Source organism: Dunckerocampus dactyliophorus, chromosome 15 (assembly GCF_027744805.1).
Source record: "Dunckerocampus dactyliophorus isolate RoL2022-P2 chromosome 15, RoL_Ddac_1.1, whole genome shotgun sequence".
Taxonomy (NCBI): Eukaryota; Metazoa; Chordata; class Actinopteri; order Syngnathiformes; family Syngnathidae; genus Dunckerocampus; species Dunckerocampus dactyliophorus.
This window is the reverse complement of record NC_072833.1, coordinates 12,544,736-12,561,647: the sequence shown is the minus strand read 5'-3', so window position 1 is coordinate 12,561,647 and position 16,912 is coordinate 12,544,736. Positions and strand designations below refer to the sequence as shown.

Below are 16,912 nucleotides of genomic sequence, written 5' to 3'. Positions count from 1 at the left end.
ACCATACATTTATGATAGTTATTTACAATAGTACTTATTTACCAGTACTAGGCTGCAGCTTCCTAGTTGGGGACCGGTGCTCAACATGACAGGGGCATGCTGCTGTTTTGAAATACCTATTGCAAAAACTGAACAGTACGTTTTTATCCACAAACTCAAAATTAATTTAACAAGGTCTGTAAAGGCTTTCAGTACAGAGTATATCTGAGGAGTCCAATTGATCTGATTCAACTCTTCAGATAAACAAAAAGTGCTTTTCAAAAAGACTTAAATATACTGTACAAATTCATCTTTTCTTTTGATTAACTCAAATTTCTGCAAAATAGGATTCTTTGTTTATAAATGTAATATTTTTGTAGATAGACCATAGAAAACCTGTTTACGGCCTTCTAAACATAGTTTTTAACAGTATTAGAGCCCTCTAGACATGAAATAACACCCCTATATGTCACCTTTACACTCGGAATAAGCAATACAGTAAACATAATAATACAAAATTAGATATAAATTAGACATAACATAGACTCACACGTTAGCATCGAGTGAGTTCCTTGTTGTTGTTTTTTGGGGCAGTGTAATTCCTGTGGTGACGGTTGTCTCATCAGTGTAACATTACTGACACCTAATGACCAGTGTAGAATGCTGCATATCAACCACGAAACAGCCATAATTGATTACAATTTTATTTTGAAAAACCGTGGTAAAGCGAAGCCGCAAAATTCGAACCGTGAAGTGGCGAGGAACGTCTATGCATTAGGGGGAAAGCAAACGTGGACTTATTAAAGCATGTAAACACACACAGACAGTGAGAGAAGGGCCATTGCATCCACTTGCCCCGCCATCTTACCCCTTCAGAATAAAAGCACAAGATTATATTTGTATGATTTTTTTTTTTTTTTGCCCTCTTTTGGCGTCGCAACTCACCAGCTGAGAATCAACTGATGGTAGCACTCGGCTGTTTTTAAGAACCATTGCAGTCAAAGATCCTCTCTATGACATCAGCGCTCTTTTTTGAGAACCAACTGCAAAATGCCACTGAGATCGTCACCATTCAGTCTGCAGGGAAGATAAACGTATTTTTTTTGCTTTAATAACACAGAGCAAATAAGTGAATGCGGAGTGTCTATCATTGTGAATGTAAACAATCTTTTATGATCGATAAGAATGAGAAGAGCAGCAAAGATAGCTTTCTTTGTTGTTGCCAAAGCTCCTCTCCACTCCAGCCTTTTTTCTAATTAACAGCGCACATGTTGTCAGCCTTTGTTTAATAATGCACGATTGCTATCGTTCGTATTTGAATAGAGCACCGCCGCTGAATGTGAACACAATAATACCACCGCAGGCTCACAATGACAACATTGTGTGTTTTTCTTTTCTCTCCTGTAATAATAAATGTGCAATGAAAAGCATCAAAGGCAGCAAATGCATGGAAGTGAAGAAACGGGTCGCAAAGTTGAAGATAAAATGACTTCTGTGTGCATACATTAAAACAGGGGTGGCTAACCTGCAGCCCCTGTGCCATAAACGGCTCGAAAGGGCCCTGTCATATTGAGGATCTTTGACTAACAGTGTCACAAGGAATTGACTATGCAGCTCATGTAATTGCTTGCCATCTAAACAAGTCGATGCGCCTTGTTTTGCGCGCACACACACACACACACACACACACACACGCACACACACTGTGAAGTGACTCTTCCATTTAGAGAAGTGTCAGAACATCCCCCCCAGCACATCAAGCCCTCCACTTATATCCCGTGGCAGCTCCAGCCGAGGCTGTGCGGGGGTATGTCAGAAATGTGCAGGCGGAGATAAAACAGCTTTGTTTCATTCACTTCCTCTCTCCTTCTCTTCCTTCCTTCTTTCCTTTCCTTACACAGGCTGTGACTAGACCCTGCATCTGAGGACTCAGACCAGGACTGACTCACAGGGCTCTCTCTGTGAGCCAGCGTCACCGAGGCTGCCAAAGCATGCTGGTGCCAAGCTGTGCCATCATGCCCACAGCCAGACCTGCAACGCTGCTGCTACCGCTGCTGCTCACCACGGGTCTCATCCTGCACCTCGCCGACGCTCAAAGTAAGTGAAGGGACGGACTGAGCGGTGTGTGTTCTGGGCCTGAGGGTTGTCCATTTCGAGAGCTGTATCAAACTAATATACCTGTACCGCATTAAGCATACTGATTTTTCTGATTTCACACATTCAATTAGGGGTGTCCAAACTTTTTCCACCAAGGGCCGCAGCAAAGAATGTGTGGGGCCACTTTGATATTTTAATGTTTTTTTTAAATGTTGTAAAAAGGCTAATAAAAGCTTTACAAATATTTAAAGAAAAAGCTTTGGTTTATTATTCGTATCAACATTTCAGCTTCTCTTTACATTTTGCCTTTTTCACCTAGTTTCGCTGGGTTTTTTTGTTTGAATTTTATTTATACAATCTGTAATGAGCCGGTTTGCAGGCCGCAAATGGCCCCCACGCCGCATTTTGGACACCCCTAATTAAATGCATTACATTATTCATGTAAGTGCACAATTAAAAAAAACAAAAACATTACTCATTGAGATATGTTTTTTAATATTTGGCAAAAAAATCAAAATAAAAAATGCTAAACTATGCAAATAGAGTTCATAATAATAAATTATTTTTTTCATGAATTTAAAATGAAAATTAAATTAAATAAGTAAAAATGTCATGAAAAATGTCACTAATAATGGAATATAATGTTAATGATCAACTTTATACGTACATGTTATTAATACATGTAGTAAATATAAAATAAAATACATATGAAATGCACATACTGTATAAATATATGAGAGCGCTCCTGTCATATAGAATATCTTTGATTAGTGTGTTTGCCATAGGTCTTTAAAAACAGCAAAGTGGTCCTGCCATATAGAGCATCTTTGACCAGTGGTTTTGCATTAGGTCCTTAAAAATAGCAATGCTCTTCTGTCACATAGAGGATCTTTGACTAGCAACAGAGTGCAGTGTGCTCCTGTCATAAAGTTCTTAAAAAAAAAAAAGAAAAAAAGGCCACTATGCTGTATGACCTTGGGTCATCATCATCATCAAATCGTCCCCTCCTGTCCTATTCAGTGATATTCACACTGAGAGGGATTTTTTCCAGTGGGCGCAAAGGGAGCGATAAAAGTTTTATTGTCCCCGCTGTGACTCCAGAAGCTAATGATTCATGGATGCGGGTGTCACTGGGGGGGTGCAAGGGCCAGAGCTCAATGAGGTTTGAAAGCTGTTGTCACACATCAGCGGACAGGTGCCTGATGTTTGAGAGAGCTCAATTCCGAGCCACTTTCTCATCATGAGATTCCCGTTGGGCGAGCTGAGCACTTCTGGCCCACCTGGTCATTGTCCTCAAGAGTTGGACAATAAAGACTTGAGCACACTTTGGTCATTTGGGAAAATTGGAGTCATGGATCACTGAGGAATGTCCTAACATCTACATAACATGCTGTTTTCAATTTAGGAAATTAAGAAAGCTGATGAGAAAACAAACAGTACAATGGTAAAAACTGGAAACAATATTATTGGTCTCCAAGGAAACCAAAACAGAGACAGCCATGTTCCCAAACTCAAAAATGTTCCATCATATCAATTAATTCAACATAAACAGGTGTGACAATGATGCGACTAATAGACTCCAAGGTAACCGAAAAAAATACATGCATGTTTCCAAGTTTGGTTGAATTGTCGAACAACTCTGGAAGGTGGGTTGAGTGCTGACTAGAAAACCGAAACAATGCTAATACTGGACTCCAAAGTAACCAGAAAAGGTACAGACATGCTACCGAGACGTTCCATCAAGTCAAGAGTTTCATGGTTCACTAGCCGTAGAACATCGGTAGATGTGTGGAGCACTGGCTGACGAGAAAACTGAAACAGGTCAACAGTGCTAATAATTGAGTAATGACAGTATTAATGGACTCCAAGGTAACCAAAAAGGGTACAGACATCTCCCCAGGAGTTTATTGGTTCATTATGGGTAGAACGGCGGTAAATGGGTGGAGCGCCGACTAGAAACGCTGAAGAAGGTGACCAATGTTCATGACTGTAAACTACAGATGCATAATAACTTCTTTTTTTTCCAAACCAACACCGATAACTTTGTGCTTCTTCAGAGCAACATAGTACCGATAACTGATTTTTTTACTTTTTTATTATTTCATTGCAACTGTAGTTTGTGCACACCTGGAGGTAAGAACGGCTCGACCAAATTTGGATTTGACCAACTGTACCTGTTGATTTGTCCTAATCAAACATCACTACTACCAGAGAACCAGAGTATACAGTAGAGCGGTACAAGGTACACTACATTTGGACACATGCTCCAAGCAGCTGGTGTTCCACTACGGAGGTCGGGAGGAGCCTGGCGTGGCCCAGCAAGGTGCACTGTTTTCGGGCACACTCTCCGAGCAGCCGGTGTGACGCCACGGAGGTCTCGTTTCAGGTGTCTGATAAGGTTTTTTGTGTGCTCGATGGGTTTATTTTTCCCCATCGTCGCGGAGCATTTCGCGCAACGAGCATGCAAAATGTCTTCCTCGGAAAGTGAATGTTTGTTTACAAGTGAGTTCAGAGGAAGTCAGGACAAGCTGTTAACTTCACAGGCAGGAGAAAAAAGGAGCGTTTGATTGGCTCACCCGCACTGTACGGGTAAGCTTGCCTCATTGGAGCGTTTTTTTAAAATTATCAGTTATTGGAGCTATTTTAATGTTATCGGATTTGTTGGTATGATGTCATAATTCCCTCATATCGGCCCGATCATTATCGGAATGATAATTATCGTGCACCCTGACTGTAAACAATGGTGGACTCCAAGGTAACCAAAAAAGGCTACTATATATGGTATAAAATACACTATACAGCTCAATGACATGTTTGCAAGAGTATTTTATGGTTCTAAATAAGTCCAATATCAGGAGATGGGTAGAGCAGTGACGAGAAAACCAAAACAGGTGTTCAGTGGTAATAAAAAGGCCAAATTTTATTGGACTCCAAGGTAACCAAGATGTAAATGCTCGTTTAAGTCAAGAGTTTCTTGGTTCAATATAGATGAGTTGGTGTCAGGATGATTAGAAAACAGAAACAGGTAAGCTGTTATTTCAAAAAAAAAAAAAAAAAAGGTATAGTCCCAAACTGTTCCCCTCCGTTGGCGCTCTTTGGGCGTGTAATGTGCTCGAGTCTTACGAGGCATGCGAGGGCACAAAACGGCTGAGTCGGCTCCCACGCTCAACAGATGGTGCGCCGCTCAGAACCGCCGGTCCCGCCCGCTCGCCATGCCACCGCCCCAATTGACAATCGCTATTAAGCATAATGGCGGGCTTGTTTCCTTATTAAAATGCAAAGTGTGGTGCAAAATAGATTGAAAAATGCTCTTTGAGGATTGGGGAAGGGTTTTTTTTTTTTTCCCACCCTCCGTCCCTCTCTGTTTTCTTCTTCAAATGTGGCCCATTTTTAATTTGTGTGGCAAATTGGGCTTGGCGCTAGGTTGAAAGAGGGACGTAATTGTCCCCCCAGTGAGCCGAGGGGAGGAAAAAAAAGAGCGATGAGGCACCAAACGATTATTTTGCTGAACCATTTGTTGACGAGGAAACCTGAAACAGGTAAACAAAGCTAATAATGAACTACATCGTGTACCTGTTTTCTAGTCAGCGCTCTACCCGACCCAGAATCTCTTGAGTAGATGGCATCTTTTAGAGCTAGGAACATGTCTGTAGGCCTAGCATTTTTGGGATATCTTCTATCTAAAATTGTTAACATTCTTATTGAACTTCAGTGTTCCCAGGAAGTAAATGTTGCGTTAGAAGTTTAAATGGAGAGCTGCTTGGTAATATATTGACAGCACTGGTAGATGGGTAGAACATGGACTATAAAACAGAAGCAGAAGCATGTAAACAATGCTAATAATAATAAGTGCCGTTTTCGTTTAGTCAAACATTTCAAAAAGTATCACATTGAAGGAGCCGTTTTAGTGATAATGAGAATGTTTACAGTTCAAAAGATGTCCGCTGACGTTGCAAGCTCAACACGACAAAGGACGGCAGCCGCAAAGCTCGGGAGGCTCTTTTTTATTAGTATGCAGCTTCCTCTCATCGTCTCTCCACGCAACAGTCAAGAGCCGTCCAAAAACACAGCACATTTCCGGCCTCCACAATAAAAGCGCTGCACTGAACAAAACATGGGTCTCCAAAAACAGCACTTTTCTATTACTGCATTTCAAATTTTCGACATTTGAAAGTTTTGTTGCTGCTAGAAGAGCCAGTGTACTTAGTCTGAGCTGACCAGAGGAAGCAGCCCTTTGCAGAGGGGTAGTGTATCCTTTATGTCTATCTGTCTTGGATTCAGTAAATATTGACAGTCAATTTGAAACCCTTACAGGTGCATATTTGTGTCCAGGATGGGGTTTTTCCTGTTAACAGGATTTCCTGTTTTTCTGACTGCATTTTCTGACCTTATATTTACCTGAAGTTGCCTTTGGGGCATACCCGCGTGCATTGGTACATACTGTATCGTACTACTGTAGAGAAGGTTATTACAGCGTCATACAAAGTCAACCATAATGATGATGATAATATTAGTCAGCGGAACCATGCCAAAACAACATCAGCAAACTCAACTGTCCTCTCTGCATGCGGTCACACACAGAACACATCACGTTTACACATGGTCGGAAATTAAGGTGTAAGATCCGACATACAGCAATACTCGACTTACTCGCACACAACCACCCGTAATTAAAAACTGTAAAAAATATGAATAATAATAATAATATTGGTGGTGGTGGTATAGAGCTTGTATGCTCTACTTTACTTGTGTACCCAATGGTGTGTACCTGTGCTTTTTCGGAAGGTGTGTCCATAATGTTTGCTAAAATCATAATTATATGCATTCGCACAATAGACGCTATTATATAACACACGACACACTACACATGTAGCACAGCAGGCTAACCTCGCAGCGCGTCCGTAAGGCTAATGATGGTCTATTCCCCAGCTGACACCGCCGCGCTGTAATGTGTGTGTTTTATGCATGCATAGCCTAATCGGAATTATTGTAAAGTAGTGTCGTATTTGCATAGTAGCTTCAGGGGTGCGGGCTGTACGAAAAAAAATTAGCATTTTTACAACAGCTCAAATTAAATCCCTCCGCTTAATTTGCCTGCATGCTAATTTGATTTAGAGTATTGCCTTTTACCCTTACACACACACACACACACACACACACACACACACACACACACACACACACACACAGCGCACAGTATGTTCTCTTAAGAGTAATAAACATTGTACAGCATTTGTCTATCCGATTTAATGGCGTTAAAAATGAGAGCGAGCGCGGCGTCATTCCCGACTCCCCGCCAGCTCATTCATTCATCATCCCGACGGACGTTCGCTCAAGTGGAAATTCTATTTTGTCGCTCATTTCAAGGCACGGCGCGTAGTCACACTTGAAAAGCGGAGGCCTAATTAGCGTCTTTTTTTGGATGACGACGTTAGCATTAGCGTGGTGCACCTCAGGTCTCTTATATAATGGCATCATAGCAAAAAAGGACATGTAGCATTTTACGATCTTTTTCTTTGGCCAGTTTCAGTCCAAGAAAGGGGAAAGGCCTTTTTTTTTTTCTCTCTGTAATGGAATTATCGTATGACAATCACAAACATACATGTATTATAAATCGCACAAAGAAATATTTTGGGGTTATTTTGTTTTGTTCATTTTCATTTGTTTTCGTTCGTTTCCTGGCAACTTTTGGCAATGCAAATTCATGTAAACCCAATCTTCACAAGAGGATAGCACCATTTTCCATTACTGTATCCCATCTTGAGGATTTGTCGCAACTACCGATAATTTACAGAGGCCACAGTGTTAATGGCATCACACTGAAATTTTGCGTATTTGTCACAGTATCTCAATGTGGCCAAAACAGGTATCACTATCTCCAACGTTGACAAAGTTTTTTAATCATAAGTCCACAAAATTGTACACTTAGGAGTGGTTATTTTGGTTTACTTAGCATGTTTTGATAATGGAAACAAACATGAACCCTGATTGTGCACCTTCTCAAGACAGTTGCACCAATTAGTTATTGTATCCTAGAATGGGATCAGCGCTCCTGGTATATTGTGTGAAGAACAAAGGGTACATTTTAATGGGGTCAGGTTAAAATGCTTCACGTTTGTAACAGTAGTGAGATCTCACCATGGGCCAAAATTTGTGTCTCTAACTTTGACTACGTTATGATTTTTTTTTCCATCACAGATAAAAACAAAAGTACATTATGACGTGTATTTTGGTACAGTATCTTTTGCAACTTTTGAGAGTGCTAACGTAAATCCTGATGGCACACTTGCGCAACACGATTGCACCGTTTATCATTATTGTATCCCACCGCAGGGATTCATCGCCACGCCCGATATTATTTTGCACGCAGAACACAGGCCGCAATTGTAATCTGTTCACGTTGAAATTTTGAATGTTTGCAGCAGCACTTGAGATCTCAGCGATGACCAAAAATACTGTAGTTGATGAAGTTACATTTTGTCACGTCAGTTTACCGACTTATATACCCCCAAAATAGACTTGTCTTAATTCCACCCATCCGTCCATCTTCTATGCGGCTTATCCTCACTAGGGTTGCAGGTATGCTGGAGCCTATCCCAGCTGACTGCGGGCGAGAGGCGGGTTACACCCTGGACTGGTCGCCAGGGCAGATATCAACAAACATCTTCCCGATCTTCTGACTGTGTGGCCAACATGCCCGTCTTAATTCTACCATAAAACATAAAAACTGACACCCATGTTTATCTGCCACCATGCAATGTGCTTCTCCTTGTCGTTTTTTTTTCAATATCTAAATACGCCTTCACTCTCTCGCCTCTTGTCAACAACACGCCGTGCAATTACGTCTAAATACCGCGTGTGGCCTGTTATTAACTTGGTGAATGCCGACCTCTCTGGAAAGCGTGTTATTATTGAAGGCCATTTGCCTCAACTTATGGATTGCTCACGCTCCGACAGAAGAATGAGCACAAAAGCCTGGCAATTTTGACCCCCCCCCCCAAGCAAAACAAGTTCTCGCCAATAAATGTTTGTCTATTTGCACTTATAACTCTGAAAATGCAATTCCACCATGATGTCATGCGTATTAGCCCAAATGCTACGATTACATCACTTTTCTGCGCAATTAAGTTATTGCAATATCCTTTGCAACTGATGAGAATCCAAACGCACATAAATCCTTTATTATTACATCCCACTACCACCGTGACTATTGATATTTTTTGTGCGATGACCACACGTCAGAATGCGCCTTTTGTGCATTTGTGACAGTGTTTCAAATCTCAAAATGTTGTATCTTTTTCTTCTATGTTATTACATTCTTTCATAGTATATCCCAATAATTGCATTGTTACTTTGGTGTCCTTCGCAATTTATGACAATATAAATGCACAGAAATCATCCCACTGCCAGTACCAACATTTTTTGTGCACAGGACATATTGTTTTCCTCAATGTTGACAATGTTGAGGTTTGGTTTTTTTTGTTTTTTGAATGCAGTTTTAACAGCATTCCAAAAACAGTTGACTGTTTCATTTGATATTTCGGTTCGTAGTACCCGTGTGACATGTTTATGGTTTGGGTAACATGATCTGATATTTTTTTTAAGTAACAGTTGTAATCGGATCGTCCTGAAATTTTGTGCGTTTGTAACAGGACCTGGGATCCCAATGTGGGCCAAAAATCTTTTTCTTTAACGTTAACAAAGTTATGGGAATTTTTTTAGATAGATTCAGTGCCAGTCAAAAGACAGTACACTTAATCATCAGATAATTTGATGTATTTCCTCGTAAAGCATCTAACGCTAACACTTTTTGCTTTGGTACATGTGCGTCCATGTGCTTGCCCGTGCATGTGGCTAAAACCTGGCCTGAGGCCTTCACTTGTGGTTTCACTGTAGGAGTCCTCAGAGTGCATTTGCTACAGCCTGTGGGCACTACCATTCTTGCAGGGGGTGGTGGGAGTTAATGATGTAAGCCATTCGTCTCCTTGGAGACCACCGCTTCGGGATTCGCCGGGCCCCCCAGACAGCCGTTCCACCTCCACGTGCCTACGTGAAAGCATCCTGAATGTTTTTTTCCGCCACCTCCTCCTTGTCACAGTCGATTTGCATGAATTGATAGAGTGAAGTAAGTCGCTCACACTCTTTTGGGAGAAGCATGGATTTATTTATTCTAGTTTTATTTGCCTCCATTGAGCGGTGAAAAAGCCTTTCTCCATTTGAACCCAAACCAAAGTTAAAAGCTGATGTGTGTATATGTATATATGTATATATATATATATATATATATATATATATATATATATATATATATATATTAAAGCCCCTTGACAGTTCTAGTGTCTTTTGATGTATCCATCATACTGTAACAGGCTTTCCTCTAGACTTTGATTTAGGTTATTTTTTTAATTATCAGCTGATTTAATTACCTCAAGTCATCAGGAATGGTGGTGTTAATCAAGAGTAAATAAAGGGAGTGGAAAAGCTGTGCGCAAAGTGAAAATGTTCTCTTCTTTTCTTTTGTTGTTGTTATTATTACAAAAAAATGGAATACATTTAAAGGATTTTTACTTTACTTTAAATTATTTTACTAACAACTATTATCATAATTATTTTTACTAAAGTTTTCATTTATAGAGATTAGTTGTTATTTTTTAAATATTTTATTGTTATGATATCTATTCTTAGTATTAAAAATAAATGAATACATATATTTTTTATGTGTTCATTTTATTTTGATTTTAGGGTTTAGATTTTTGCCATTCTACCTGAAAGGAATTTGTGAGGTCAGAGGTCGCTAGGGGCTGGCTTGGGGTTGAGGTCAAAGCTATCATGTTATCCCACACTGGACTCATCCAAACGTATCTCTAGGGATCTTCCGGGAAAATCGACATTTCCCGAGCACATCACAAATAGCTTTTACGAAGCGATAGATTATTCAGGAAGAACGTCTCAATACTTTCGCCCAGGGTGACGATGCATTCTGCAGGAACTCCTTTGAATCTTTTGAGCTCCTGCGACAGCAAACGAGCTGTCTGATGTTTTTCATCGCAAACTTTTCACTTAATCCGTCCCCCATCTGCTCCCGTCCCCCCCGGCATGATAGTTAGCGCTGGCTGGATGATGTCGATGTCTGGATTTGTTCCTACGACTTTTATTTATCTTACAAACAAGATTTACCATCTTGGAACCAATTTGACGATGCTTGATCTGCTGTCTGCTATTACATCTAATTGGACAACCGCCCTCATCTGTCATGACTATAATTCCAAAAGATGTCCGCATAAAGGATGAGGTGTAGAGAAGGCCTATAAAAGGGCTATTCCTGTCATATAGAGGATCTTTGACTAGTGTTTCTGACCTGTTCCTAATAATCTGTCCCCTCTCGTGTAGCAAAAACTGATATTTTTCTGTGACTATGATCCTATTTAATCCTGACAGTAATCCAGAAGACTTTAATCCTGCCGTCATGATTAGGCTTCAGACTTGTTAAAATGCTATCAGCGTGTTTTTTTTTTTTCTGTGTGATCTAACACATGCTAACTTTTGAATGTAAAGCCAGTTAGCCTCTATAGCTGCTATAATTAGCTGTCTTTATACCGCGGATGTGCTTTAGGTGAAGCGCTTTAGCAGATAGAATCCTGCAGTGGAGATTAATTTCATTATAAACCCAAAAGAAGCAGAAATCTTCTGATTATTGAGAGTAGGTCACTGCTCTACATCTGTAAGATCTGCTCAACTATTGATTAGCTGATAATTAAATTGTCTAGCTGGCTTGATATGGATTAATAATCACCCTGCTAATGCCCTGCCTTGACATTTTGGCCGTATCGACTGTTCTTCTGTTGAAAGGAACGTCCAGATAAGGCTCGAAATTCATCATCATCACAGCCCGAATTATGCCAATTAGCAATTAGTGGAAACTGTGGCATTTGATGTCAAGATTACCGTAAATTCCGGTGTATAATCTGAACCAGTGTATAAACCACACCCACTGAATTTACAGGAAAAAGCAGATTTGTTCTTATACTGTATAAGCCGCACCGGTGTATAAGCCGCAGGTGTGTACGTCATCAAATTTACTGCACAGAAAGACGTTACACAGAAAGATTTAAAAATAAATGGCTTTTTTTTCCAAACAGTGCGTGCCAGACAGTGCTAATTGCAGAACTAAATTCAGAACGGTGCACAGCGAGATAAAAACCATGCCGAATAGTGCATGTAACAAACAGTAGATGGCAATAGCCTACCCTCTTCCGTGTCAGAATTGAACATCGTCCCAATTCCGTTGTCATACACGTCGCCGGCTCTCTCTCTCTTTCGGTGAGTTGTGTCCTCCTTCAAATGGCAGTAGTCCTACGTGAAGCAGCTGTGTTTCTTTGTCGTGACAGCCAAATCCATTGCCATCCATCCATCCATCTTCTATGCCGCTTATTCTCAAATCCAGTGCCTTTAACTTGAAAGTGGCGTCAATTTCCTTTCTTCGTGTATGTTCTATGATGGAAGCTTGTCACTGCCGGGTTGTCACTGTCAATGTGCGCAACTCGTTTACGTTCTGGTACAGTAGGTGCGGTATGCACCTAAACGTTGGTTGCGACCAGCCATAAAGAAGACGAAGGTCTACATCCGGTCGTTTATTTTGTCTTTGTATTTCTATATCTTTTAGTATACGTCAGGGGATACGACGTGTACGCCTGTGGCGCTATGTACATTGTGTACGGTTTTTATAGGGTCACTTGTGAAATTGCTGGGTAGTACACATTATTACTGCTGGAGTTATCCTCTGGACTTCATAAGAACCACGGTACAGTGGCACCTTTGTGACAGCCTATGAGTCATCAGTGCGTGGATCCCTGCGTGGATTCTTCTGGATCCAGGTACGTCTCCGCTTATACACCACCAGTCAAAAGTTTGAGAACACTCCAATTTCTCTGGAGGAAACACATACATCTATTTACATACATTTACATAATTCCCTTTTTTTTGCCATTGCCAGTACAATGCTGTTCAACTGATGTTCACGAAGGGTACAGTGTCACAGTGTGTTCAGAACACTGTTTTTATACAGACAGAGGAGGCAGTACACTATGTACTTAAGTACTTGGAACACCTGGAGGAATTAGTTGTACCCACTGCCAAGGCTTGATCAACCTCCATTTCTGCAGAACAGCTTTAAATTGTTGACCCATTTTGTGGTCCCTGAAACACGCCTTTTTGTAGAATTCTGAAATACATATTATTTTTAAGTTTTGGGTAACCAAAACCACCTTTTTTTTGTTTTTTACCTCTGGCACTTCACCACTTACCTTTGTACCATTTCAAGCTATTCATTGGACGTGAACGACACAAATAACTGGAGAAAATTGGTATAAACTGTGCTTGATGTTGCTCACTCAAGTGTGCGCAACAAGAGCGACAGGGTTAGCAAACACCGAGAATGGTGGCTTCTCAGCGCGTTTTGGTTGTTTCCTGAACTTTTTTTTTTTTTTGCCCTTATGATGGACTATCTTAGTAATAGCGTTTTCCGAAATACATATTTAAATGATTAGTAGTAGTTCGGAAGTATAGATACCAAGCAGCCGCACCTTTGTATAAGCCGCAGCAGGGTTCAAAGTATGAGGAAAAAAAGTAGCGTCTTATACACAAGAATTTTTGGTACACCTAAAATTCCAAAGTAAATTTGTTCTGAAATTTAAAAAAAATCAATTTTAACCTCGAAATATTCTTGATTTATATGTCAGTCATTCCAGAAAGCCAGACTGACCTAAGATTTGGTCGGAAATATCAAATGGGAATCCAGAACTTGAACAAGAACAGTGGAACCTTGGAATATGAATTCGTCCTTTCTCAAAAAAATAAAAAATGTATTAATTTGTAGGTTGGTTTGGTGTTGATGCATTTCTGTGCCGCTTAATCCTCGTTAGGGTTGCAGGGGTATGCTGGAGTCTATCCCAGCTGACTTCGGGCGAAAGGCGGGTACACCCTGGATTGGTCGCCAGCCTATGGACAATTTAGAGTCGCCAATTAACCTAAAATGCATATTTTTGGAATATGGGAGGAAACCGGAGAAAACCCACTCACGCACGGGGAGAACACGCAAACTCCACACAGAGATGCCCAACAGAGATTCGAAGGTTCGGTGACGAAGCAACCTCAAATGCAACCTGTGTCTGAAAGGAATCCAGAACCTGAACAAAAATGTGCCAAGATATGGTATCACCTGCCTAGCTAAACCGTCAATGGTGCCCCCCCGACTGAGGATGACAACATATCTTCACAGGGCCAACTGTATTGACATGATGTGTTTGTTGTGATAGCTCAAGTCAACGTTAAAAAGGAGGTATCGGGACAAACAACACTACTAAAAATACCGAACCGAGAAGGTGGCACAGGCGTGTTGCCACATCACCGCTTGTCTTCCTCATTGCCATCTGTGAACGCTCCTTTGTTGGCATTTCCACTATTTTTTTTGTTCCCTCCACACCTCGTTCCTTTTTTCCCCCCCTCACTTTAATTAGCTTATTTTGTTGCGGCTAACCTCCCAGCGCTTCATTGCGACGCAGAAAGTTTGGACAAAAGATGATAAATGTTGCGCGTAGGGTGGCGCTATGTAATGTAGAGATGCTCTAATGGCTTTGCAGCGAGGAAGAAGGGAAGGCGCTGTCAAGATGGCGACGTGATAAATCACGCTGACATCCCTGGAAGGACTGTGGGCATGGCCACATAAAAAAAAAAAAACAAGATGACCACAAAATGGAGTCTAATTAATCTGGACTCTGTTCGTTCTCCTGACAAACTCAGTGCAGGGAAGACAAAAGGCGAAGGGAATTGTTTTTTTTTTCCCAGATTCTGCTTTTCTCCCCGGCTGAGAAAGCGTTGGGATGCATGGGTTCTGACAGCGCTGCTGCACCTGTGGAATGATTAATGGCAGCGGGCTCGCCTGCTCGCTGCAAACTGAGAATATCCGCAAGAAAATAAACAGGAAATAATGACGACATTGACTTTATGCAAAAAGATCAATCCATCTTCTATGCCGCTTGTCCTCATTAAGGTCGCGGGGGTACAATGGAGCCTACCCCAGCTGACTTGGGGCGAGAGGCGGGGTACACCCTGGACTGGTCGCCAGCCAATCGCAGGGCACATATAGACAAACAACCATTCACACTTACATTCATACCTATGGGCAATTTAGAGTCTCCAATTAACCTAACATGCATGTTTTTGGAATGTGGGAGGAAAGTACCCGGAGAAAACCCACGCAAGCACGAGGAGAACATACAAACACCACATAGATATGCCCGAGTGGAGATTCTAACCCAGGGCTTCCCAATCTCCTGACTGTGTGGCCAACATGCTAACCACTCAGCCACCGTGCGGCCTATGCAGACTAAGATGTAACAAGCAAAATAATAATAAATACATAACATTAACATGAGTTGCACTGCTTTTATTCTGGACGCTGTCATCTGTGCTTTGCTGCAGTGGCCGATTTTCTTGCCCCCTTAGTCTCCTCTTGGATAAATAAATAAAAAAAATAAAACATACTGGTTATTATTGTTATTATAGTACATCAACACAATTTGCTGTAGAGGTCATTTTTTTAGTTGCCCTTAGTTGCCATTTGGATAAATTACAAAAATGAGAATAAATATGAAGATAAACACATATGTGGCCGCATATGTGGTTAGCATGTTAGCCACACAGTCAGGAGATTGGCAAGACCTGGGTTTGAATCTCCGCTTGGGCATCTCTGTGTGGAGTTTGCATGTTCTCCCTTGTGCGTGGGTTTTCTCCGGTTACTTCCATTTCCTCCCACATTCCAAAAACATGGCTGCAACTCTAAATTGTCCATAGGTATGAATGTGAGTGTGAATGGTTGTCTGTTTATATGTGCCCTGCGATTGGCTGGCGACCAGTCCAGGGTGTACCCCGCTTCTCGCCCAAAGTCAGCTGGGATAGCCTCCAGCATACCCCCGCGACCCTAATGTGGATAAGTGGCATAGAAAATGAATGGATGATGGATAAACACATATAAGATGAAATCTGATTGGACAAAAAAAATATGTAACATACACTACTGGAAGCACTACAGTCAAGAAACATGCTATGAAATGAAGATAAATAGACTGTTGGGATTAAATTAATATAATTTAATGGAAAGAAATACTACAATTTAAGTTTGTAATGTAGGTCAGTGCTTCTGGTAATGGTTGGGCCAGCAGAGAAGGCTTTGCTGGCCCGGACTGCACACCACTGATATACACACACACACTTTGTTTTTTGCCAGAGTGTGTGCAGGCCTAGCATGATAACTACTGGTCATTTTGCTGCAGAGCTGGTGCCATTTAATGAATAGTTCCATTGCCTGTGGATAACAAAATGAACACAAATGCCTTTTCTGCGTTCCAGCCTGCCACTGCCTATCCTATCAGATAATTAACTTTTTTTTAATGTGCAAATAGACTGCACTGACTAGCAAGCAGAGTAAGCCTGTACAATTAGAATTACTTATCTAGGCTTTCTCCAAAACAAACATCTTCTTTATGCTCTCATTCCCCAGTGTTTCACATTAGCGTCTTTAAAAACCTCTGCCCAGATGTTCCCTCTGACTTCCAAACAGGAGTGCCTCTGTTGGTCGCACGCCAACTGTGATGCGATTCAATATTTATGTTACTGTTTGCTTTGCGCCGTAAAGAGAGGAAGGAAGCGGAGTCTTTCATCGCTTGCTGTATAGCTTATTCTAAAAGCCATCTGTCTGAGTGGGCCATTTTATTAAGTGACAAACTGGATCCCACTAGCGCGCTAATGTGTCCCCTGGGAGATGGAGGAAAAGTGTGTT

The 16,912-nt window shown here is 41.2% G+C and overlaps 1 protein-coding gene across 46 annotated transcripts in view; it reads left to right on the top strand.

Annotated features, from left to right (window-relative positions):
* LOC129194857 (receptor-type tyrosine-protein phosphatase delta-like) overlaps positions 1-16,912 on the top strand; it is a 415,432-nt gene that overhangs the window by 314,597 nt on the left and 83,923 nt on the right. For all 46 annotated transcript variants that reach the window (XM_054800309.1, XM_054800310.1, XM_054800348.1 and 43 more), the window contains one exon: positions 1,881-2,076. In XM_054800309.1, the coding sequence (XP_054656284.1) occupies positions 1,971-2,076 (106 nt within the window). In that variant the 5' untranslated portion in view covers positions 1,881-1,970. The remainder of the gene's footprint in view (positions 1-1,880; positions 2,077-16,912) is intronic.